General features: G+C 36.6%; 1 protein-coding gene across 2 annotated transcripts in view; it reads left to right on the plus strand.

Moving 5' to 3' along the window:
* The window catches only part of HERC2 (HECT and RLD domain containing E3 ubiquitin protein ligase 2), a 102,526-nt gene that overhangs the window by 16,164 nt on the left and 60,632 nt on the right, over positions 1–25,730 (plus strand). Inside the window, exons 4-22 of one of the 2 annotated variants that reach the window (XM_014892520.2) lie at positions 2,659–2,796; positions 10,880–11,099; positions 12,796–12,896; positions 13,640–13,796; positions 14,571–14,681; positions 14,998–15,169; positions 15,741–15,914; positions 16,535–16,723; positions 17,345–17,496; positions 18,305–18,462; positions 18,898–19,011; positions 20,337–20,588; positions 21,454–21,647; positions 22,168–22,368; positions 23,027–23,255; positions 23,331–23,455; positions 23,854–24,032; positions 24,960–25,144; positions 25,514–25,669. In XM_014892520.2, coding sequence (XP_014748006.2) covers positions 2,659–2,796; positions 10,880–11,099; positions 12,796–12,896; positions 13,640–13,796; positions 14,571–14,681; positions 14,998–15,169; positions 15,741–15,914; positions 16,535–16,723; positions 17,345–17,496; positions 18,305–18,462; positions 18,898–19,011; positions 20,337–20,588; positions 21,454–21,647; positions 22,168–22,368; positions 23,027–23,255; positions 23,331–23,455; positions 23,854–24,032; positions 24,960–25,144; positions 25,514–25,669 — 3,207 coding nt within the window. The remainder of the gene's footprint in view (positions 1–2,658; positions 2,797–10,879; positions 11,100–12,795; positions 12,897–13,639; positions 13,797–14,570; positions 14,682–14,997; positions 15,170–15,740; positions 15,915–16,534; positions 16,724–17,344; positions 17,497–18,304; positions 18,463–18,897; positions 19,012–20,336; positions 20,589–21,453; positions 21,648–22,167; positions 22,369–23,026; positions 23,256–23,330; positions 23,456–23,853; positions 24,033–24,959; positions 25,145–25,513; positions 25,670–25,730) is intronic. The other variant, XM_014892527.2, reaches the window with a different exon arrangement.

The following is a 25,730-nucleotide window of genomic DNA, read 5'->3' on the forward strand; positions in this document are numbered from 1 at the left end:
TAGTTGAGAATGGTTACTTCAGTTGCTTAGTTTTGAATGCTGGCTGTGCCTCTCTGCTTCAGTGTAGAGGTATAAGGCTGTAAAAAACGTAATAAAGAGAAAGGTCTTTCAGGGAGATGTTATGCAGTTGCTTCCCTCAGCACAATATTCACAAAATTAAGTTAAATCATGCTGACACACTGCATTGTATTTTTGCATGTATTGTTTTGAAAACTGTCTTATTACTTGTTACTTTGATCTGTTCTGGCTTCACTCAAGATACTTCTCTCCCCTGCCCCTCTCTCTGAAAAATCTTTGGGTCTTCCCGTTTAAAAATCTTCCATGAAGCATAACAGAACTTCCGTAATTATGATGTCTGTGTTGCTGCTTTCAATCTAGACTGATAGCTGATAGCAGCTTGGTCTCTTATGTGGCAAGTGGTTTTTTTTTTTTTTGTTTTTTTTTTTTTTTTGCAAGATTAGGGAACTGTCTTTGTGGAACAATTTGACATGGTCTTTTAGGGTGATTTTTAGCTAATTTCCTTCCCACTTTTTCTCTCATTGCTCCTCTTGGTTCATACAGACAATCAAAAAAAAATCCTCCTGTGGATTTACATGGGTAGTTTTTATTCCATACAAAGCTTGAGTTCCCAGCTGGATCTTCTCTATTTGTAGTGAGGATTTTGATAAAGTGACTAAGTTTATAGCCCTTGGTTGTCATCCTTTGCCAAGGATCTGTTAAAAAGCTTAACAAGTTCTCCTACAGCTGCCTGCAAAACAGTGTCTTGGCACAGCACCCTTCTACCCACTAGCTAAAATTCCAGACTCTGCAAAGTGTGTCTCTAGACGTGTGGGTGAGTGGAGAAACAGTGAGATTATGGTGTTACTGTGGAAATATTCTAAACCACGAGGACTGAACAGGGTCCTTGGTCTGTAATGGGTTCTGTACTTCTAATGTTATTTGCTTGTACCTTTGAAGAGAAACAGCTGGATTGAATGACATTTTGGACATTGTTATCAAACTGGTGACTCACAGGCTGTTCCTCAGTGTTTGAGGAGCACAATTAGGTTCTCTGTTTGCCACTTACAACAGGTATATCCAAATTACATTTTCCTGTTCTCAAGTGACTTTGCTGTCTCTTCCTTGGCCCACAATCTCAGCTCTATCATGGATACTGAAATTATGTCTCCTTTCCTTTTCTTCCTGCCCTTCAGCCTTCATCTTCCACCTCTTGACCACTACTGTCAGTTACAGGTTAGGAAACAGTTCTTTAATTTAAGATTTGTGTAATTGAGGCTCCCCAAAAAAGCTTTAATTTGGGAGGTGTTATTGTCTGCAGTTTAAAAAAACTTAACAAAGAAGCAATCACAGATCCAGTTCCAACTAGATTAAGCATTAATTTTCTGTTAGGCCAGATGGAAAGAACAGTTGAATGTTTCTGTACACTGTGATAGGTGTATTTTGTACGTTCTGAGGTAATGAGAGCCTTTGATCTCACTCCATGAGTGTGAGGCAGGCTGCAGTCAGATGTTCCATGTCTGGCTACTGATGTAAACATCTTGCTTATTATTTTCTTCTGATTTTATGCTGGTACAAATGCTTTTTTTTTTTTGGTGGAGTGTGAGAGGAAAAAAGACAAAATACTAGTGCTTATCTGTCGTGTTGTGGCTGGGACATTTAGGGAAGGAGTCTCTGGACTAGATTGGCACATAAGAATGAAGGATTGGTCAGGAAGTTCTAGGAGCCAGGTAAAAAAGGCTGGAGCTAAACTCTCCATGGACATTTTAAATGCTGAACTTGGAAAATTTTTAGTGGTATGGTTTGAAAAGAAGGTCAGGATGAGGGAGGTCGTTGGCCACGTGTCCCTCAGTTGCAAGGCAATCTTAGGCACTGAACTGACTGAAGGTGTGGATATGGAGCAGAAATCCATAGTCCCAATAGAAATGGAGAGAAGCTTCTAGCTGTCTAGTTCTACTGTGTTTAGAAAATTGAGGCTTTCAGGCAGCCTTTGATTACAGAGATAAGTGACTAATGTCTGTGTTCTGACTTTGTGAAAGTAGTCTCAAAAGGATTGCACATTCTGTTTTGTTGCTTGGGCAGAAAATGGTGGTATTATTTTCATTACTTGCTAGTAATTACTTAGATGCTAGATGTTTTACGGATGTTGACATACTGCTGCGTAAAATTAGTGTAAATGCCAATATATAGCTCTCCTGGATTTTGAAATTAATACTATTGCTGTCTTTAAAAAATTCTGTTGAAAATGGAATATAAATAAAACCAAGTAAATACTACAGCAATACAGATAGTTGGGAGCACAATCTGACTTCGAGTGCCTCCTTTGCAGTACTGTGTATTGCAAATCCTTTGCAATTATCACGTGATGGTATCTATATTAAATGCTCATTCTCCTGAGGAGGTTGCAGAGGTGATTTCTGGATTGTAAGGTCACTGTCTTACGAAATGTAACATGAGACCCAGCACCTGTGACAGTTAACATAGTAAAATACTACTTGCCCCCACCGTGTTCTCTTAATGATAGACAATATTTCTGTAAGCTTGTGGGCTGGGGATTTCACCTTTACATTTCTAACCTAGACCTGAATTCCAGCCTGAGTTGAAAACAGCTTAACTGGTCTTTTTTTTTTTTCCCCCCTCCCTTTTGTTTTTTTTTTTTAGATGATAGCACTGAATGCCAAACTGCATCAAAGAAAGAAGAGCAAAATGACAAAGAAAAGAAAGATGAAGAAGAGACTCCACTGCCCACTTACAGGGCCAAATCGATTGTTGAGAGTTGGGTGTGGGGTAAACAACCAGGTATTACAGCTGTTTTGGTCATTGTCACTGACATTACATATTCTGTATTGATCACTACTTTTGGAACATCAGAAAGTATTTGTAGCAAATGTACTTGCTGACAGATGCATTTGTTAGGTTAGTGAAATAAGCTGGATAAGTGGTTAACTGTGATCGAAATTAAACATTTGCTGTATTTAATTTCAGGTTTAATTAGACTCTTAAAGAGTCAATTTGCCCCTTTAGGTTGCTTGAAGGCATGATAGACTGACTTGGAATAAATGAAGTTACCCATTGAAAAGCTCCAGTGTCTTCAGAATATTTGTTTTCAGTTGCAGACATTTAAAAGAAATTGCTTAGTTTCTAAAGCCTGAATTTTCTGCAGGCAATAATGGTTTAATAAGTGATTTTTCTCTTTGGTTTCATGGTCTGGTAGATAGGTTTGTGTGAAGCATGGGAGGAAGGTTGAAATGGTTAGTTCAGTTAACTGTTTTTCCTGACCTGTGCTGACAATAATTGCACCGGTGGTGGCAGTGGAAAAGCAATTTGTGTGTTCACATCTTCGTGTAGGGGTCTATAAAATACTACTTTTGGTACTGAAGCCAGTTTAAGTTCTATTTGTTACTGTAGAGCAGCAGTTCATTGTCTAAAATTGTCCATGTTTAAAAATAGCAGATCAGAAGAAGCCTCAGTTCAGTAGTTTATTTTACAGTTCCTGGTACATGATGTTGCCTGATTCAGATGTTGGCATGTACAAACTTCAGAGACATCTGTTGTGCCACTTGTCCTTTCCCCTCACCCAGAAGCACTTGAAGATCCCTGAGAAAAGTATTATCTCTTCAGTGCCAGAATCTGCATCTGTGTAGCTGTGTTTGCTGGGGGATATAGTTGTTTCTGTTGAGCCACAGGTCAGCTGCCAGTCTGCTGTCCTCTGCTCTGTGCCAGCCTGCTTGCTCCCTTTGCTTAAGGGCAGGAGAACAGATGGATTTGCTGTCACTCTGGTAGTGGGACAGAATCTTGCAGTATACCAGGAATGATAAGAATTGCCACTACAGTGGAAGAGGGAGTGACAATTGAATGTGTTGGAGAGATGTGAGCTGAAGGTCACATTATTTATGTCTTATATTCTTATTTAATGTGTGTTGCTGAAAAAGTAAAATAAAACTATTTTACAGAATGGTAATCTAAGTGTCAAATTTGTTCCAGCTGACCAAAGTGTTTGGGACAAGACTTGGCCTTTAAGCTCACCCTCTAATTATTTTTTCAAAAATTGAAGAAACCGTTTTTCAGAATAAAAAGGATGTACATGTGTTGGGAGTTGTCAGAAAGAAATAGCTTTCTGTCTAGTTAGTTTTAGTGCTTATATATAGTATGTTTTTTTTGCCACATGTATGGATTCATATTCTAGAAATAACGTGTGAAGACTTCATAATTTGTCAGAAATAAATTTTTATTCCTTGGTCTCTATTGCCATTTGTGCTTGAAGTTTGTATCACCTAGCTATGACAAAAATCCTTAAACAGTGATATGAACACACTTCCGGTTTATTTTTACAGTAAGTATATTTATTGTATAAATAGACCACAAATGTGGTTTTTGTTCATGATTGTAGGTTACCTTGTTAATTTTTGTTTTACATTTTCCAGGAATATAGCTAACAGCTGCCTTTTGAGCCATCCTAGTTTTTGTGGCTTGGTAATTAATTTTGAAAAAAACTATACGCCATCAGTTCATTTTGATACTTTCTGTTAATGTTTCATACAATGAGAACTGTTTTATGCACTTCTTGTGTTATTCTTCAAAAAAGAAACTTTTAAACATTTTCTTGTCAAAACCATGAAGGAACTTTTAAAAAGGAGAATTGTTTCTTAAATATATCATTGCTGATCAAGTAAGAATTAAAGACTGTCTTCATTTATGGTTTATATTCCTTTGCAAGTAAGGTATAATTCAGAGATGGAGATTTGAAGATATATTACAAAAGGAACTGAAGAGGCATTTAAAGTCAGTGTTTCAGGTCAATACACTGAAGTATTTCTACTGAGTTTGATGATTTACAGCCTTACATTATGAAAATAGTAACTAGATATTAGACACTGTATAGTTTAGGAGTGCTGTAATACAATCTTATTTTGCCAAGTGTGGAGGATCTTGAACTTCAACAGGCTAATCTAGGTCAGTGGGCCTTGTGACACCCCTCCCCCATGAGGGCTAAGAGATTGTGAGAGCACAGAGAAAAGCCTGCTCATTAAATGTGTTGAGAAACAGTACTTCATGTGCCCCTCAACTATGCTTGTTTTGTTGTCCTGGCACAGATTCAGAGAAGCAAAATGCTTTCTCTAGGTCTCATTTATGCTGAGATCACTGTGCTGTCAGAACATGGAAAAGACACCATAGTTTTTTTCTTTTTTGTTCTCTTTCTTTTTTTTTTTTAATTTTGGTAAGGGTCTTACTATTTCAAGTACTGTGAGAATACACAAGATAATAATAAATACATGTTTAAGTCATCATTTGTTTTTTTGCTTTCTCTTTTGCGTCTTAGTGTTCTTCCATTTCATATTCAGCTCCTTCATGATACCACTGTTAAACTATTCATTTTTTACATGAGTCCTCCCTTAAAATACCTTCTGCCTATTCTATTCATACCAGGTTGAGCACATTCATAAAGCAGTTCCTCTGATTCTTCCTAAAAATTCTGGTTTACTACCTTCATCTTCTTTTCTGAAGATATTTAGATTTTAACATCTTACATGATCTGAGTTTCAGGTGTTCAGCCTTAGCTATGGGGAAAAAAAAGGAGACTCTTTGAAGTGGTTGTTCAAAGCCTACAGAAAATAGAGCAGTATTTTATCTTCTTGGGCTTGTTTTTTTTAGTCATAATATGCTTGAATCAAGCTGTTCACAGACAGTGTTAAGTCTTATTTTTCTGATATTGTTAGTAGAGCTGATTGCACCAAGAAATGCTTTTATATGCACTACTTTAGAGGCAAGGTTAAAATTAACCATGTGACTTCACTGAGCTTGTTGAGATACCTGTCATTACCAAGTGCACTTGTATTCCTGCATTTGTGTTGTGAGAGAAGGATATAGGCAGAATTTCTGTCCTGTAAAGGGCTTTTAGTTACATGACTTAATCTAAATTTACACTGTGTACAGAAGTAATTAAAAAGTAGTCATGGCATTGAAAAACCTCTTCTTTTGGCCTTCTTTATTGGGATATTTTTGGCTTTTATCAAGTTTCTTGATTCATACTTTCAAGTTTAGTTTAGAAATGCTGAATCAAAGGATGAAATTTAACACCCCTCTCTCCCCCGTTTTACATTTCTCAGAGCTCCTTCGTCCTTGTATTTTCTTTTACCTTTTTGCCTTTGTATCATCATCCCATCATGTTCCTCTACCCCAGCTTGAAACATCTTGTCCAGCTCCAAATATCTGTTTGGTTGCTCTTTACACCCTTAAGGAGTGTATGTGTTACTGTGTATTTTTACACACAGACAGGAATTTAAATTCTTGCTATTTTGTTCTTTGCATGAATATTAGAACATCAATTTAAACAAGTTTTGCTGATGATCTAAAACTTTGAAAATTATAGAATCATAGAATATGCTGAGTTGGAAGGGACTCACAAGGATCAAGTCCAGCTCCTGGCCTTGGCCAGGACACCCCAGTAGTCACACCATGTGCCTGAGAGCATTGTCCCAACACTTCTTGTACTCAAGCTGGTGCTGTGACCACTTCCCTGAGGAAGTGCAGTGCCCAACCACCCTCTGAGTGAAAAACTTTTTCCTGATGTCCAACCTAAACCTCCCCTGAGGCAGCTTTATGTGATATCCTTGAGTCCTGTCACTGGTCACAAGAGTGAAGGATGGGTACTTGCCCCTCCACTTCCCCTCACAAAGGTGTTGAAGTCCACGATGAGGTCTCCCCTCAACCTCCTCCAGGCTGAACAAACCAAGTATTCTCATCTGTTTGTTAAAAGGCTTCCTCTCCAGATGCTTCACTGTCCTGCACCCAGCCACAAAATGAGATGTGTTCTGAGTGCACATGTAGCTACCTCATCACTGTTTCTCCTGCTGAATACTACTAAGGTGAAATCTGATGTGGTTCATCTTTAGCACAGGAGAGCAGAAAGCTAAAAGCTAAATGTCCTTTAGGCATTCTATTATTTGTTGGTCTAAAATAACACTGAAAGCCTATTTTGGTTTTGTTTCTCAAGGAAATTATGTGTATGTTATGGCATTTTTGTCCTTTCCCTCTAACTTTTGAATTTGCTCATTCTAGAGTTTTGAAGGGTCATTAGAAGCCTGTTAAGCCAAACCAACTGCATCCTTTATCTCTTCTTTGTCCAGTGGAAATAGTGTGTGGTGGAAGGGTAAAGAGAAGAGAAAATATGAAATTATCTAGGAAATGAGAGCACATTACTTCTTTTAATGACAGGAATGTGTACTCATTATAACAGTACATTCATGCCAAATTCCGTTTGAAATGTGTTTCCACATTGAAATCTCTCCGCACTGTAACATCTATATTTGCTGTCACTAAAGTTTGTGAGTCAACCTTGTTTCAGTCTGTTACTGGCATTTTTAAGGTGCCAAATTTCTCTGTGAGAAGCATGTGGTGTTCCCTAAAAGAGCTAATGAAATGAGAGTTAAGGAACCACAAAGCATGTTAATTTATTTCTTTGTGCTGCTAAAATAGGAGCAAACTGCCTTTGGACATGCTACCTATCTTAGGCTTGTCAGGTTAGTGTTCTTTCTGTGGCTGAGATGGTTTTCTTCACCTGTTTGTTTTGTCCTGTTCTGCTTAAATATCTGAGTAATGTCACTTCTTAATGCTGTTCAGTCAAATAGGCTGGGTTAAACAATTCCGGTGTTTTTCCTTCTAATGCAGAGAACTTTTGGCAGGAGGAATTAAGAAGTGAAGATGTGTAGTTGTGTTGTTTGCTGAGGGGAGGGAAAGATGTGATGAATTTTAACAGAAGAGGGTCAAACCCTTACCTGTCTACTGCATACAGCAACATACCTGACTGTATCTGCCAGTTAACAAGTATTCTGCTAATACTTCTGGTTTGAGAATTTAAACTGGTATGGTATGACTCCAGCTCCTACAATGCTGGTGCAGAATAGGTAAATAGTGTCTCAGCCCTTCACAGAATAACTGGCAAAGCATAGCCTTGCAAAGGATGGTTAACATCAAGGGCTGGTGTAGTGACATATGAACAGTTTTGTTTAAAGAGTTCCCTGTAACCTTCTCAGATGAAATTTGAATCGTTACTATTAATAAGCTATTCTCTCACTAGACTGTTCAGTTCATCAGTAACAAGTGTTGCTCAGATTTGAAGGTTTATTGAAATGAGTTTCACTGCATTGATTCCCAGATGTATTTAAATCTTTTGAAAGATTAACTGAATTTTTTGTAAAGATAAATTTACTTATGGAATAAGATTTAAAGCGAGGAAGCGTATATGTATCTCACTTAAAAATAGTGTTGCTTTTAATAAAACAAGACAGTCCTTGGTTCACTTTTCAGATGTCTGAGTTATAAGGATACTATTACCTATTCCAGCCTTTATTACACATTGTATATTAACTTTGTTTTGCTTTCTTGAAATACTGAGGAAGTTTATGTAAAACACTTACAAGCAGAATTGTTTAATTTTGGTAGAAATTTCTTTAAATGGTAGCCATTTTTAATTGTGAAGGGACATCGTTCTCCCCTAGCTTCCTTAACCTCCTGCTATGTCTGAGATCATTGAAGTGTATCAAACCCTAAACCCTAGCATTGCAGTTCTTCTGGCAAGAAATGTATCTTTCTTAATTTATGTAACACCTGAGTGTCATTGTGGCTGATTGAAGGTGGTTTGAAACGGGTGCAGTTGCAGACTTTCAGGGAAAGTTTCTTGTGAAGTAATTGCTAGAGGATTGGTGAGTAGGTGGTCTCTGCTTGTCCTAAGTGTTTCTTTCTGGTAGTCCATGATGGATTTTGCATAAGCATGTTGTTTTGAAACAAGGAGCTTTCTCACCTAAGTCTTCAGCTCTCAGAAACGATTTTAGAGAGTTCCACAATTAGGTAACTTGCCAGGCAGGAATGAAGGATGCATGCTGCAGCTCTGAATTGCTTGACAGACTCTGCTGAATTTAACGCCCAGTGCTTGTTTTCTGTAGTGCCAAACATAGAGTCTTTTCCCCAAACATAAGTGTTAAAGTGCCTTCTTTTTTTCTTCATTGACTATTTCTTTTCCTGTAGGTATGAGACCATAATTTGGGAATTGAATCTGCATGATAAAATTATTTGTCCAAACAAAGAGTGTTAAGCAAAGTCCCTTTGTGAAGAAGAGAGCATAGTCATTTTGTACTTTGGTGTTGTAGTCTGGTGGTACTTAGAGGATGATAGGATTTTAGTGTTCAGGAAGGGAGGAAAAAAGTCCTGATTTTTATGTCTTTGAATAGTTTGCCTAGAGGGGTCATAGAACTGGGATGTCAGTATTGACCATATTCTTTCGTGGTACTCTGTGAGATGTTTCAGGGTTTTTTGTGTGTATTTTTTTGCTCTGTGCTACACAGTTGTTTGGGAAATTTTGTAGAGCTAAAATTAAGCATGGTGTGGCTTTTTGTCAAATTTCTTGTTGGTTTTGTCATATTTCTTGTTGTTTGAGTCAGGATGTATAATTGCTGCTGTCACTTTCATCTGAGAGGTCTAGACTGCAAGGAATATTTTTTAATCTGTTCTTTCTTGTTGAAAAAACAAGTCCCTCATAGTCAGGTGGAAAGATGTGAATTGCCTAGGGAAAGGAATCTAAAGCATTATGAAATGGTGAAATGTGAGTAGCAATGTTGAAAACAGGCTGGGGGTGATGGCTGACAGCAAACCATAAGTGACTGTGCAATGTGATCCAGCAGCGGAGAGGGCTGCTTGAATTCTTTCCTGGGTACACAAAGATGGGGACAAAACTTTGAAATACTTTTTACAGTTGCAGTTGCAAAAGAAGTGTTATGCCTCCTTAGAGAAAACCTTTAACCACAGAGACTACTACTACTACTAATGTGTCTAAATTTCTATAGTTAGGAGGCACTTGTTCCAAAAAATATGCTGATTTTCTAAGGATTTGGGGTTTTTTTTTAATAATTATTTTTAAGTTCGTCCATCTTCTCACAAGCTGTTATTACATATATGCAGACATATGTTTTTGTTTTCATACCCCTTAGTCAGGTGTCATTGAAAACAAAGATACTTCTGTGTAGCTGCCAGGCAACAAATGTGGTTGGCTTAGAGACAAGTATAGGAATGTAGTGCAAAGCAGAGTAGGGTGGCTCAGTGATCAGACTGTTAATGAAGGGACAGAAAATGTCCTCTAGGAATGTACATTGTTGATCTTTGTCTTAGGAATTAAAGCTACAGAGTATATAAAAATGCAGTTTCCAAATTTCTGTTTTAGAGTGGTTTTTTGTTGTTGTTTTTGACACTGTATTTGTTACCATCCAATATTAGATTAGTAGGACTTTGGGCTGTGGCATACTTGCTCTGGTGAAGAGAAAGAAGAATTAATATTCTAGCATTCGTACATAAGTCAGGTCTTTTATTTGCTAATATTGCTTGAAAGCATCTTAAATTTCTGACATTATTGTTTCAGAAGCATAGCAGTTATTGGCAATTATCTTAGAGCTTCTGAGAGCGGTTTTATGACTTCTGAGAAACTTAAGATACTACATTACCAGAGCAAAATGAAAGCATATTGTTGTGGGGACTTGTAAGGGTCTTGCCTGCATTTAAGAGGAGTCTGAGGTTGGATGATGATAAGAATTTGTTGTCTAACTTGTTTTTTTGAAAAGCGTAAGTATTTCCTGTGATGTTTTAATTTCAGACATGAAATATGAAGGCTTATGTATGTTTAGACAAGACCAGTTTTGATGATAACCTTTATCTAAAGACCTGTTTTAAGTATGGTTATATTTATGTCATACCGTGTGCATAAAACATAGAAATGAGGAGTTCCACTGAGTTCAGACTTCTGGTCAATTTACAGTTTTCAATTTATCCTTATTTTTCTTGATAATGTATATAACAAAGATGAATGTTCATAAAGTGATCTCTCTCTGATTCTTAGACGTGAATGAATTGAAGGAATGCCTTCATGTGCTAGTAAGGGAGCAGCAAGCTCTGGCCACACAAACTGCAACGACAGCTCTGTCAGCTATGAGGCTAAAGCAGAGGCTGGTTATCCTGGAACGATATTTTATTGCTTTGAACAGAGCAGTTCTTCAGGAGAACGTCAAAGTCAAGTGGAAAAGCAGTAGTGTTCCTCTGCCTGCTGTGGATAAGAAAAGGTAATAACACGTACATGAACAAGTTAATCCATTAGAAAAGCCATGGAAAGGTTATCAACCTGTCTGTGAGGGCTTAATATGATTTATTCCTCCTTGTGAAACATTAATGGTAAAGAAACTCCTTATTTCCTAAGATGGCTTTACCATATTAAATGGTGTTACCTGCTATCAGTCCTCCTTGCCTGGTGCTTTCTTACAGTGTCTCTACTTTGTACTAGTAGGTTTTAATTGCTGTAGGTATTAAACTTTGACCTCTAAGTGTACATTTATTGAAGTATTTATTTTGTTCTGCTCAGCTAGAAAGTACAGAGAAGCCTTTTTCAGAAATGGTGCTAATGGAAATTACATTGTTTGAATAACGTAAATATATTTTTGTCAATAGTTGCTCAGTTAAAGCACATAAACTAAAAAATACAAATACATAAAAGCAGAATATAGAACCTTAGTTTGGGTGAGAAATTATATAATTGTGCATTTTATGTACAGATGTTTAATACAAATACGAAAAAGCTGAACATGGGTTTCCTTAGTTTGAATGAGAAATGATGTAATTATGCATTTTATATGCAACTATTTCAAGAGAAGTAACTGAGTGAGGAATCATCTGATTATTTTTCGTGTCTGGATAGCTATCTAGACCTAAAAATAGAAAAATCTATCAGATAAAGCATTCAAGAGAGTGTTCAGTATTTGTCTGACAGTACAAGCAATTTGGCTAGGGAAATTTTTGTTAGATTGTCTCTAGGTACAGGTAGGAAAAGAAAATGTAAGTAGATATCACAACTAGTTATTATAGAATTGGAGTTCTGACAAGGATATCTTTGAATAAAGTGTTCTCTTGAATTTTTTTTCAGCTCTGATTAAAAAGAGCACTGATATGTTTAAGTTATCAGATTGCTAAAAATGAATGTATAACTTCTTGAAAAAGTCCTAAGCTGTTCTTTCTTGTACTTGTTCTTGTGCTTTCACTGTAATCTCACAACAAAACAAACTAGACTTGGTGGTTCAGTGTTGGAAGTGGTAGGGAATCTCTTGATGCTGACTACAAAGGGGAGCTTACTTAAATTAATTTGATTGTCTGTATGAAAAGAGAAGTTAACAGAATGTGACTCCAGTGGATATTACCAAAAGTTGAAGCTATCTCTCTCTTCCTTACACATACGTACAGAAACTGCAGAGAGATTTTTAGCATTGCCACTTGAATAGAAAGATAAGTAATGACAAAATGGCTGGAATTAATTATCAGTAATTAAAGATCAATTTTAAAAAGTCTTCAAGCTTAGTTTATGCAGTCCAAACTAAGTAAAAATATAGACTTCCTGATGAAATGACTAGTACATGAAGTACCATATGTTTGTATATTTTGAGTAAAGCATCATAATTTCACTTTGAATTGTAGTCCATTCTTCTGGTCCGGTTTATATTTTCCTCTATGAAGCTTTTTGATATTGGACATTCAATTTTTTCTTTGATGAGGTTGAAGTTCAGTTTTGGTTGCTGCCATTTTGATGTTGTTCACCTTGTTTCTCAAGGCACAGCTCTGATTCTATACAAATAAAAATGACGTAATTGTATGCTCATGCATATGGCTAAGTTATAAAATCATTGACTGTATGTTATACAAAATCATCATAACATAAATATATATTGTTGTAATACAAATTTATTGAAACTATTCATACATAATTTTATTTAGCTCAAGACCTGTAGGCAAAGGTGTGGAAGGACTTGCACGTGTTGGATCCCGAGCAGCACTTTCATTTGCATTTGCTTTCCTTCGTAGAGCCTGGAGATCAGGTAGAGCTACTCTTGAGCATATTGTGTATATATTTAACTTGAAGCCAGGTGACTCATTAAAGTGTGTGTGTGTGTATGTTAAATATTGGGATAGAACTATAAATTTATGAATGATAGATTTGCATAATTGCACTTACGTGATACTGTGCCCAACAATGTTGTTGCTGATCAAAGCCACCCAAGCCATTATCAATGCTGGGCTTTTCTGCGATATTTTATGCTGAGAAAGATAAGTTGAGATTTCATGAAAAGCATGCATATCAGAAAAGTTAGATCTATTCTTCAGACAAGGTCAGGCCACTGTATTATTACATGATAGTAGCAGCTTAGAAAAAGCTTTGAGTGTGAAACTTGTGTTTAGTTTGTGTACTTGTCAGCTATTGTCAAATTGTGGAGGTTGGCAGAATTGTCACCTGTGCCACTAAACCTGCCTGTCTCAGTCTGGACTGTCTGGTCAGATGGCAGGTGTGAGCTTATTCCAGCCAGCCCTAGCTCTCCTTTTTTTCTCAGTGGCTGCAGAGTGAAATGAACTGGTTTGGATTTTCATCTTTCTGAATTTTATTTTCTTTTTGGTGAAGATTTCTTCAGAATCTTGAGGTCAAATGTTCATGTGAAAATTGAGAAGTTTGTCTGTAGGAAGTAACTTGTATCTCGTGTTGAAAAAGAGCTCCACAAATTGTGTACAACAATTTCTCTAACTTCTGTAAAGGTGGGAATGTAACTGCTCTTGCTGTGTTCCTTAGGTGAAGATGCAGACTTGTGTAGTGAGTTGTTACAGGAATCACTTGATGCACTGCGAGCTCTACCAGAGGCATCCCTTTTTGATGAAGGGACTGTATCTTCTGTGTGGCTGGAAGTGGTAGAAAGAGCTACTAAATTCCTAAGGTCTGTTGTGACTGGGTAAGTTTCTTTTTTTGACCTGTTAAATGGCAAGCTTGCATCTCTCAGAAGCTGGTAGTATAAACATAATTATTTATAGAAAACTTGAAAGATTTCCTTCCTTTTCTAATGTTGTTATACAAGCAAGGAAAAATTAAGAACTATTGAAATTGTGCTCTTAAATATGATTTAATGATTTTAGCTGCTTAAGAAGAATCTGAATTGGAATATTCTGAATCACTGCATGAACACTTAGCGAAAGAATTGTTTTTTATTAATGTAAACATATCCACAGAAGAGTACTTTGGTAATACTATATATGTGCACTCTTAATTATGCCCTTCGAGTGTAGTAAAATAATACAGACTTTTGTGCGTGAGGGAAAATACATTCATATTGGACTTACTTTTCCCTGTTAAGTAGACTTCAAGTTGTTACTGGAAGTTACTAGTAGTTACTAGAAATGTCATTTCAATACTGTAACTATGTCCTTAAGGTGAATATCATAAAACATATTTGAATTTTACCAGTGAAAACTGTTCTTAGTTTTCATGTTTTTAACATGTTTAATAGAACTGTAGATAGATGGTGAAGCTTGGGGCATTTTTAAAGTCTAGCTGTACCTCTAAAACTTGATCTAGTTTGGAATGTGTGGGCTTTTCTTCTCAGCTGCTTTCATCATCCCTTTGGTATTTTTCTGTAAGTTTAGTGGTTCTTGGGGTGCTGTAGATGCTTTTGGTAAGCAATTGTTATTATTTCCTATCCGTTGATGTATATTTTTTGACTTCTAAATAGAGATGTGCATGGAGCTCCCAGTACCAAAGGGCCAGGAAACATTCCTTTGCAAGACCAGCACTTGGCACTTGCCATATTGCTTGAACTGGCAGTGCAGAGGGGTACACTAAGGTGAGAAGCATGAGCGCTCTGATTTTTAACCATCACTGTTGGAATGGGCTGACAGTCTTCAGTTTTCATGGATTTGGGTTTAATGTAATAATTGTAGTTCAAAGTATATGCACCTTTTCACTAAGGCAGTGGTTGAGACCTAATACTATCTAGATTGCAAAATCTATTTTTAATATTTTGATAATCTGTTTAAAGCAGAAAGCCCTGACATCTGATTTTGCTAAACTTCAAAATGTAGAGATTGAGTTGTATGGATAACCTAACCCAATGGTTTTAGGAATGCTTATTAATAGAAAATGTTGATTCCTTCTTTCAGCCAAATGTTGTCTGCAGTTATGTTGCTGCTTCAACTTTGGGATAATGGAACAAGGGAAACGGATAATGAGCGATCTGCACAAGGAACAAGTGCACCCCTTCTACCTTTGCTACAAAGATTTCAGAGTATAATATGTAATAAAGATATGCCCAATACTGAGGAAGAGATTCAGGTACTTATTCTTGGTTTATTTAAAAGGGGCATTATGTTGGAATCGAATTTCATTTGCCTAGCTAAAATAATAATAAAATTATCCAAACAAAATTGGTGGTGATGTTTTCCATGGAAGATGTATATACACCACGGTTGTTTGGTGGTCGTTTTTGAGTTTCTTGAGGTAGGGAGAGAAATGTCACAGCATGATTAGAGGTAAGCATTGTGTTTCATAGTTAATGCTGATGTGATAATGAATTTAGATGTGGCTAAGTAACTTTTCTGCGTATTTGGATTGTTTCTATTTTGTGTTTAAAATGAACTGAACCATAACTCTTAGTGAATATTATTGAGGTTGATAAAACATAATAAATCGATTTTATTATGCTTGTAACTTTCTATTATATACACAATGTGACTATTTTGTCAACATTCATGTTTCAGATTTTTCTCTAATGTTCAAAAAAGGCATGTGTAGTTAATTTATTTTCTCTCACACTCCTGCAGATAGTCATCTTGTCTAGACTTGATTGTGTATGTGTAGTCTCATACCTTGAATGTTTTTCTGACTGCTCCTTTCTCTTTTCTAGCTCCTGACTTACCCTCTAAGTCCAAATGAAAGTTTTCTGAGGTATCTGACTTTGCCACAGGACAATGAGCTGGCCATTGATCTGAGACAAACAGCTGTGGTGATCATGGCCCATTTAGACCGCCTTGCCACACCATGTATGCCTCCACAGTGTAGCTCTCCCACATCTCATAAGGTATTGTTTGCAATATCAAATACAGCAAGATGTTTTCCCTAAAAGCATAACTGAATTTCAGAATGCAAGGAAAACAGCTCCTAAGATTCTTCAAATTCCATTTGATTTTCACAACTTAACCTTGAGTTCTGAAATTTGTCTTACTTGGGTAACTTTTATTACATCAGCCCTTTTTCAGTGAGCCTTGGAGTGAAATTTTATGGTTTATGAACTATCCTTTTTTACCACATCGTGGCTAATTCTGCCATATTTTGATCTGTTCCTTGTGTTTCTCAGAGTAAATTCTCAAGACCAGACTTTATAAATGTTGGGGGTGTGATATACAAAAAAAATAAAAGAAAAAAGTAGATGCCAAACTTTCAACCTGAAAAATTTCTGAATCTCTTACCATAGATATTTATTGCTTATTTAGTGCCAGACTGAACTGAATATGATGAATGCAAGTCTTTTTTTTTTTTAATATCTTCTAATTAGGTGGGTTTTATTCACTGTTGGAAAGAATGACAGTCTCAGATTTGAATATACTTGGCATATAAAAGTTTGAAAAATAATTTGCTCTGTGGATTTTATTAAGCTGTGCATTTCAAAATTTAATACTTACAGAATTTCTTATTTCCTAGGGATCACTGCAAGAGGTCATTGCTTGGGGATTAATAGGTTGGAAATACTATGCTAATGTGAGTGGTCCAATTCAGTGTGAAGGACTGGCCAACCTTGGTGTGGTACAGGTTGCTTGCGCAGAGAAACGTTTTCTGATACTATCTAGAAATGGAAGAGTTTATACACAAGCATATAACAGCGATACTCTGGTGAGAGCTTTTTTTTTTTTGTTTTGTTTTTAAAAATTTGTTCTGTATTACTTTGTAAGTTTCCTCTTCTAAATACTTCCAGTTTCTTAGGAGAATAGATGGTGACAAGCTGATTTTTGTGAGCATTCTGTACGTTGTATTTGAACTTTCAGAAATAGTGGTGTTTGTCTCTTGGGTTGACTTAATGAAAATCATATGGATTCTGTAATTTCTATCAGGCTAGAGGTTATGGATACCATTATAATTGCTTTTATTGATATGCTGGGCTTGGTAACTTCAAATATTGGCAGATATGAAATGGATTTCACTTTAGTGATATAACTGTGTCCAAGCTGTGTAGTTTCTCAAACAAAAATGTACTGTAAATAGAAGCCTTTGTCACTAAGGTAGCCTGTAATGTTAAGATAAAAAACATTTTATATGTACTGAAGACCTATAAGAATGGAAACAAATAACTTCATTGCTTTTGTCATATTTGACCATTTTTTTCTTGATGCCTTCACCTCATTAGTTTGAGAGCAAAGTTTTGATAAAACTGGAAATAGGAAGACTCTGCCTAATGTTATGTGATGGAAAATGTCAGCAGACTTTGTAAGCATATTGCTTCTGCTTGGTTTACAGGGACCACAGCTGGTGCAGAGTCTAGCTTCCAGAAATATTGTGAAGATAGCAGCACATTCAGATGGGCATCACTATCTGGCTTTGTCAGCAAATGGTGAAGTTTTCTCTTGGGGTTGTGGAGATGGTGGAAGACTAGGTCATGGGGATACAGTGTATGTATTAAAAATAATTATAACATTTATTTGCAAGTGTTTTGTATTCACAGTAAAGATTTTGTTTTGTATATAAGCAGTGTTCAGCATTTGACATTTGACTCTGTTATTGTACACAACTTGCATTCTTCTTGCGTATTTTCTGTCTAGAATATTCCCAGTTCTTTATTAATGCTACTTCCTGAAATACTTTTAGGTGGAGGGTATAGTAGTGAGCAGTGTTATTAGACCTTTCATTAATGGTTTTGTGAATCCAAAGCTGATTTTCTCTGAAATGTTGACTCACAGGTTGGAGCAGGGCCATTATTTTTTCTGCAGTTGTGTTGTACATGATTTCATTTTTCCTGGACATAACTCTCCTGCTTTTGTGTAGAAGTAGTTTCCTACAACAATATTGTATAGGGAGTGTGTGTCAATACAGTTTAGAGATTTCAAGTGTCTTCCCCCAGTGCAGAATTCCATCTAAAGCAAGAAAAAGACTACCCAAGGGTTATCAGTGTCATGAAATTAATTGTTCAGATACAATAATTAAAGGTAGTATTTTTAACAATAGACAAATATTTTTTTAAAAAGTTTCATGAACTCAATAGGAGACAGAAGTTGCAATTATTAGACATTCTTTCAGAGGTTTGTATGTTGCTGAACAATTTGAACTTAATTTTGGTTTCTAGCTCTATTTATATTTTGTTACTTCAGACTAATAAGGCTTGCAGATATAATTGCAGCAATTCTGATGAATGTGTCACACCTTGTATCCACTACTTATCAAATCACCTTTTGTGAAATATGTCACTTTCTCTTTAAATAGCCCTCTGGAGGAGCCTAAGATGATATCTGCTTTATCTGGGAAGCAGGCTGGGAAACATGTTGTTCATATTGCATGTGGAAGCACCTACAGTGCAGCCATTACTGCTGAGGGAGAGCTGTACACATGGGGACGAGGAAACTATGGCAGGCTGGGTCATGGTGAGTTAGTTGATACCTTCAAATAAGTTGTTAAAGAATTTGGTGCCTGTTGCAAATGATCTTTCATCCCACCTAAAGATGATTTGAGAACCTTTAGTGGCTTCCTGTGAATTGAAATAATTATGGGAGGGATTGTCTCAAACCCATTAAGTTCCCTGAGTTATCTGGAAATAAGCAACTGGATGGAGAAGAAAAATCTGCGATGTTCTTGGTTCCTTTCCTCATGAAGCTAAGACAATTTCCTGGGTTAAATCCTTGTTGGAGGTCTCAGAAACCATACGGGAGCTTAGTCATGATACTCAAATCTGAAAACAAAACTAAACAACGCCGCCCTACATCTACACGACATCCAAAAGCAAAGAAACAAAAAAGCAAACAAAAGAACCTGTCAGGCCTTCTGGGTTTTGCTTCTTACAGAACTACTTTGTTTTGAAGGTTCCAGTGAAGATCAGACCATCCCAATGCTGGTCACGGGGCTGAAAGGACTCAAAGTTATTGATGTGTCGTGTGGGAGTGGAGATGCTCAGACTCTTGCAGTTACTGAAAATGGTTAGTAGCAAACCAAAGCTTTAAGGTTTCCTGGCCTTCCTTTTACTCTGAAGATGTTTATACTGCAGATAGGCTTATTCCTAGCAGCTTGAATTCTGCAAGAATTTGAAGCTGAAGTTCCTTCTGGGGAAATAAATGTGTACGTTTATGCATTTTGTATGTAATATAGCAGAAGTATTTCCATGCATAGATATGCAGCATGTTCTTTATGAATATGTAAATATATTGAGTTATGGTGTATATATATTTCTTGTAAATGTATAATGGACTCACAAAATAATACATACATGAACATCTGTCAAAATTTTATTTGTTACTATATAAGTGCAAATACCTCATGTTGTCAAAAGAGCCAGAATTCAGAGTAGGAGAGCTGTCTCTCTCTTTGACACTTCCAAGAGGTTAACAAGCTGCATGGAAGTTCATGTTTCCAATATCCCTGACCAAGGTGCCTAGGATGTGACAAATTTGAAACCTGCATTTCATTGTGAAGTAAAACCCCAAAGAAAGCAGATAGTTCTTGGAAGCTAGTTTTTCCTTTGAAATATAGTTGGTTAATATGATGTGCATTATTTGAAAACTGAAATGTTTATTCATACAGGAAATGGAAACCAGATTTTATCCGTTTTTCTCTCTGGTCTCTGCCTTGCATGCTTCTGTTTATCAGAGTACCTTAGGGACTCTACTTATGCAAGTAGGGAACACAAATATATCAGAATGCAAAATGGGACTTTCGTTTTGGACATGCATGGCTTTACCATTCTTGAACCATAATTTTATTTACTGCAGATGCAGAATGACTTTACTGTTTTTCAGCTCCTACATCAGGACTAAGAGTTAGTAGTGTATTTCAAAAGCACATGATAAACATGGCAATTTCATTTTGTTTTGAGAAATGCTTATGAGAATGATATAAACTGAAAATAAAAATAGGTTTAACAGACAGCTTGGCCATTTGATGTGGAAAACATTTTGTAAGTTGTTATAAATAACAAACGAAAGCAGTTTTTAACTTGCTTGATTTACAGTAAATCCTGTGCTTCATGCATTTTTAAGGACTTTCCATACACTAATAGATTTTCAGTGCATGTTATATGTTGCAGATTTTATGTTTAGTTTTTTCAGTATGAAATCTTTTCAAATATTATTCTTTCTTATGTCACAAATTATTAGAAATTAATTTGGAACTTCTTTTCTTAAGATGCAATTTAAAATTTAAGCTTGTTATAGAATCTTGGATTTTTAAGCACTTGTTAAAACAGATGACTTGATTACATGAAAAAGCAGTACAATTATTATTTTTTTTTCTTTCTCCTAATTTAAAGGCCAGGTGTGGTCTTGGGGTGATGGAGACTATGGAAAACTGGGAAGAGGAGGCAGTGATGGTTGCAAAACTCCCAAGCTGATAGAAAAGCTTCAAGATCTGGACATTGTGAAAGTACGCTGTGGGAGTCAGTTCTCTATTGCTTTAACCAAAGATGGCCAGGTCTACACCTGGGGGAAAGGTGACAATCAGAGACTTGGGCATGGGACAGAAGAGCATGTTCGATATCCCAAACTGCTGGAAGGCTTGAAAGGTAATTACCAGAGTTGGAAATATTCCAGAGCTCTTTCTGTTGTTGGAGGTTTTTACCCAACACAAATGAACTCTACTTTAAATGATGACACTATGTACTCTGTCATATTTTATGCCAGTAGCATTGGAAAAGATAATAATGTGCATTTCCCATCACTTCTGCATTTACACCTACAAGATTTTAGCAGACTTAAAGACATTATGACTACTTTAAATGCTGAATGTCTTGTGTTCTCTTTATTCTTACTGCTTTTCTTTTATTGGGTTCACAGAAATGCTTATTTAAAGCAAGTATGTTTGCATTGTTCTGCAAATAAATATGTCAATAATACGTGCATAGATTAAGGCAGGTGAATGGAATAAATGAAAATAATAGACAACAAATTATGTCATTCAAGTTATGTTTGACTTTTGAATGGTTTGTAATAGAGTGAAAACTATTTCTTTCATTTGTGAGAAACATGGGGTTCTGTGGGGGAATATGAGAAATAAACCTTTTTTAATGCTCTTTCCTTTAAATTGTTTTTCATATATGTTGAATGGTGTAAATGAGAATAACTTTACATTCTCATGTCATAGATGGGGAGATCTTTAAATAACTCTTTCCCAAAAACGTTTTTAAGTAGAATGGACACAAAGTAGATTTTTTTTAAAAAAACTTGTAAGCTTCTGTACTTACCTGTCTCTTGGTTTATGTTTTGCTGTACTCTTCCAATCCACTACTGAGGCAAAAATGAGACTCTTGACATCCATATGTTCCTAGTTAAGCATGGTTGTAATTAGCATAGTTTTCATTACATCTGCTATTTTTCTGTCAATGATTGTAATATCTAAGCTATATTTTCAATATCTAAATTTCCTACCAGGAAAGAAAGTAATAGATGTGGCAGCTGGATCTACCCATTGTTTAGCACTGACTGAAGACAGTGAGGTGCACAGCTGGGGAAGCAATGACCAGTGTCAGCATTTTGATACTTTGCGTATCACTAAACCAGAGCCTGCAGCTCTCCCGGGATTGGACACAAAGCATATCGTTGGAATTGCTTGTGGGCCTGCTCAAGTAGGTTTTATTTGAGATTCTTTGGTTTTACCTCCCACTGAGGTTAGTTCTGCATTTTAATCCTGGTCCTTCTTTCTGTGCTTGCATGACTTTTTGTATTCTTCCTTATTCTGAGTAAATGAAGGCTTTGGAAAAACAAATCTTGTGCAGTTTTTCTGCCAAAAAGATTAGCTTTCTCTCTGTTGGGTGTTCTGAGAAGTAGCTATTTACCTGTTTTGTTTTATGTGATACAGCAATTGAGGAGTTGTCAGAATGTTTCCTGTGGCAGAAATAGTGAGATATCTGGACTGGGTATGACAAAACATTGGAAAATGTGATGAGAGAGTTCAGGATCTGTATAGGCTTATGTATGTTTACAAGGATGCAAGCAGAACATTCTCTTTAACAGTTGTGCTGGTATTATTTGCACACCATCTATTACTGTTTGAAGACAGATTTAGCTTTACACTCCTATCTGTAGTCAGTGTCATATTTAGAAAATAACTAACTGTGGAACTTTGTGTATTGTTTCCATTTATAGAGTTTTGCTTGGTCATCATGTTCAGAGTGGTCAATAGGCTTGCGGGTACCTTTTGTGGTGGATGTTTGCCCCATGACATTTGAGCAGCTGGATCTGTTACTGAGACAAGTGACTGAGGGAATGGATGGATCCTCTGACTGGCCCCCTCCTCAGGAAAAGGAGTGTATGGCTGTGGCAACATTAAATCTTCTAAGACTTCAGGTACCTTCAATTTCTTACACTTTTGAGCAGTCATTGAGCTGAATGTTTTCACTAAATTGCTTGGATGGAAACTATAACCTTTAATGTGCTTTAAAACACTCTTATTGATTTTAGAAAGTGAAATAACTGCACTGTCATTTTATACTCTTTGAAATTTGGCATCTAGTGGTTGCTCTTGGATTTTCTTCACAGCTTCTGGGTTTCATTAACAATGAACTATAAAAACAATGTCTAAATGGATTAAGCCTTGTATACTCAGATTTTGAGCATTCTTATGAATTTTAAATAGCATTTTTAAAAGTGAATGACCTCTTTAATTGGTGTCTGACAGTCACTGAAAATGTGCTATTTTTCTAGCATAATGTAGTGACGCAGAAACAGTTTAGGTTATTCTTTAGGTTTACTTCAGAACTTTGGGGCTTATAGCTACCGTTCATAATCTTTGAGTATTGGTTTGAATTCAGGATGTAGGCATTTCCCTTTAATTTTGCAGATTTTCAGGTGAAAGTTTGTATTTTGGTCACTGAACTTCCTTGATCCAGGAGAGACTTTACTTCCGAAGTTCGTATCACTTGTTAATTAAAATTTTTCTTTCCCTCCCTCTTTTTTTTTTTTTTTTTTTTTTTTTTTTTTTTTTTTCTTTCTTTTTTTTTTCCAGCTTCATGCTGCCATTAGTCATCAGGTGGATCCAGAATGCCTTGGGTTAGGTCTGGGCAGCATCCTGCTGAACAGCCTGAAGCAGACAGTGGTGACCCTGGCCAGCAATGCCGGGGTCCTGAACACGGTGCAGTCGGCGGCGCAGGCGGTGCTGCAGAGCGGCTGGTCCGTGCTGCTGCCCACGGCCGAGGAGCGCGCCAGGGCGCTCTCCGCGCTCCTGCCCAGTGCAGGTCAGACCTCACGCTGGAACCTCGGGGTTTGGGGCCTTGCATTTGGGCTTCGTTCATGGCTTCTTCCGTTCTTAGTTTCAGGAAACGAAATGAATGTAAGCCCGGGACGTAGATTTATGATTGACCTCTTGGTGGGCAGCTTGATGGCTGATGGAGGCTTAGAGTCTGCACTGAATGCTGCTATTACTGCTGAAATTCAGGTATGGTTCCTCAGCTTTGCAGTTCAGGTTCTTCTACAGGGGACTGAATTGGTTACTTCTATAAATACAAGAGTAAATGTGTCTTCAGTTGTGATCTGTGCAGCAGCTACTGGCCTATGTCCACCATGGTTTTGTGGAGCTCCCCTACTGTTTACCACCTTCACCACCCTCATCCCTCCCTTCTCCTTCTTACATTCTACTTGTTTTTAAAAAGTGTGCCAATGTGGTTGTTACAGAATATACAATATGCATTTTGTTTGTTATACAAATGCATTTTGTTTCATTTTCGCTGTAGGTAAAAGTAACTTGGCCTTCTTACCATGAATACTTGTTAGCAAAATGTTTCATAATCATAGTGGAAGTCTGTGTGTTTTCTTTAACTTGATTCACTTTTTTAGGATATTGAAGCAAAAAAGGAAGCACAGAAGGAAAAAGAAATTGATGAACAAGAAGCAAATGCATCAACACTTCATAGAAGCAGAACTCCACTGGACAAAGACCTTATTAACACTGGAATCTATGAATCTGCAGGAAAACAAAGTTTACCATTAGTTCAGTTAATTCAGCAGTTACTAAGGTAATTGTTTGGAATTTCTCTTTTATACAGAAGATGTATTTAGATATTCTGTGAACTAGTCAGCTAAACAATGGTTAATTTTGGTTAACAAATAAAGTCTCTTGCTAGCATTTTTAGCTCCTCAGAATTCAAAATATTGAACATTCTTATAGCTTATTTGTAGTTCTGCTCTGTTATGTTTGCTAAGGAGAAATGTTCTATGCTAAATTACCCAGTTTTAGAAAGACTGCCTTTCTTTTATGGATTTTGATACTTTATCTCTGAAAGAAGTATCTGAAAGTTTTTGTACCAAATGTAGGACAAATGTTTAAAGACTGTCCTTGCAAAGTGTGAGAATCACCTCAAATTTGTTTAGAACTGAGTATTTTGTCATATTTGTTTAGAAGTGCCTCAAGGAGACTGTAAATGGGGAAGAAACCTCAATTTTAAATTCTTGACTGAAACTTTTGAAGGCATGACCAATTTGGGTGCTGACAACAAAGCTGCTTTATATCAGCCAGAGGAGCTACAGGAGTATTTAACATAGAGGATGTATAGCATGAAATAATTATGAGTTTACCAAGAAATTTATTTTACTTTTTCACTTAATTGTGATGGCAACCATTTAATTTAATCAGTTCTGAGATTCTTTTGAGCTCTGTATTGTCATGGCTTTCACTGCAGCCTCTCAGTGAAGATTGTCAGATTTTGTTTTGTAGTGAGTGATGACAAAAAGCACAAACTTGAGCTATTTTACAAATCCTTTTAACTAAAATGTATCCACAAAGCTGTTGACTTTCGGAGTACTGCAGTGCAAAGGAGTGAAAGTTCTGCTTGTGAACTTTGCAGAGGTTTCTTATATATTTGTGCAAAAATTGTAGCAAAAACTTAACCTGTGGGCTGTCTTCACTCTGAGCTCCCCTTAAGTGATACTTTTATACCTCTTAGGAACATTGCTTCCCAGACCATAGCCAAACTAAAAGATGTTGCTCGTCGCATTTCTTCCTGCATGGACCAGGAAATTTACAGCAAGGAGAGATCTGCTTCTCTGGACCTGTTGCTCCGTTTTCAGCGTCTGCTTGTTAGCAAACTTTACCCAGCAGATTGTGTTGGCCAGGTCCTTAATACATACAGTAAGTTGTGGTTTTAAAAATAAAAGCATATAACCTCTGATCCCTCCCCAAGTATTTCTGTAATAGATTTTACAGGATAACAGTTTCTTATTTCAGTTTATCTTTTTGTCTCGCTTATCAGCCTGGTTGCTGCCTGAACAGCTTTTAAAAGTAGTTTATTTACTTTGTTTTCTGTAAGTGAAATCTTTTTTGGTTAGGCAATAGGATTTAGATAATAAACGTTTTATAAATCTCTAAAAAGATGTGATTTGCTAAATTAGTGCTAATATCGAGTGGCATAATTTCAGAAGAGTTTGTCAGCTTTTGAAGTCTGTTTCTTAAATATAACTATGTGATGGTTTTCTGTGCTCTTCCTTTGTTTCTATACAGGTCCCGACCTCTTAGGTGTTGGTTCTTTGTTGAAGAAATACACTGCACTTCTGTGCACACACATTGGTGATATACTTCCTGTGGCAACCAGCATTGCTTGTACTAGTCATAGGCATTTTGCAGAAGTGTCTTGTGTTGTGGATGGAGATTTAACAGGTAGGTTTTAACTCGTTGTCCTATTTTCTTTCCCTTCTATGGAATTTAAAGACTTTCTTGA

The sequence above is a fragment of the Sturnus vulgaris genome, chromosome 2, assembly GCF_052056855.1.
Source record: "Sturnus vulgaris isolate bStuVul1 chromosome 2, bStuVul1.hap1, whole genome shotgun sequence".
Lineage (NCBI taxonomy): Eukaryota > Metazoa > Chordata > Aves > Passeriformes > Sturnidae > Sturnus > Sturnus vulgaris.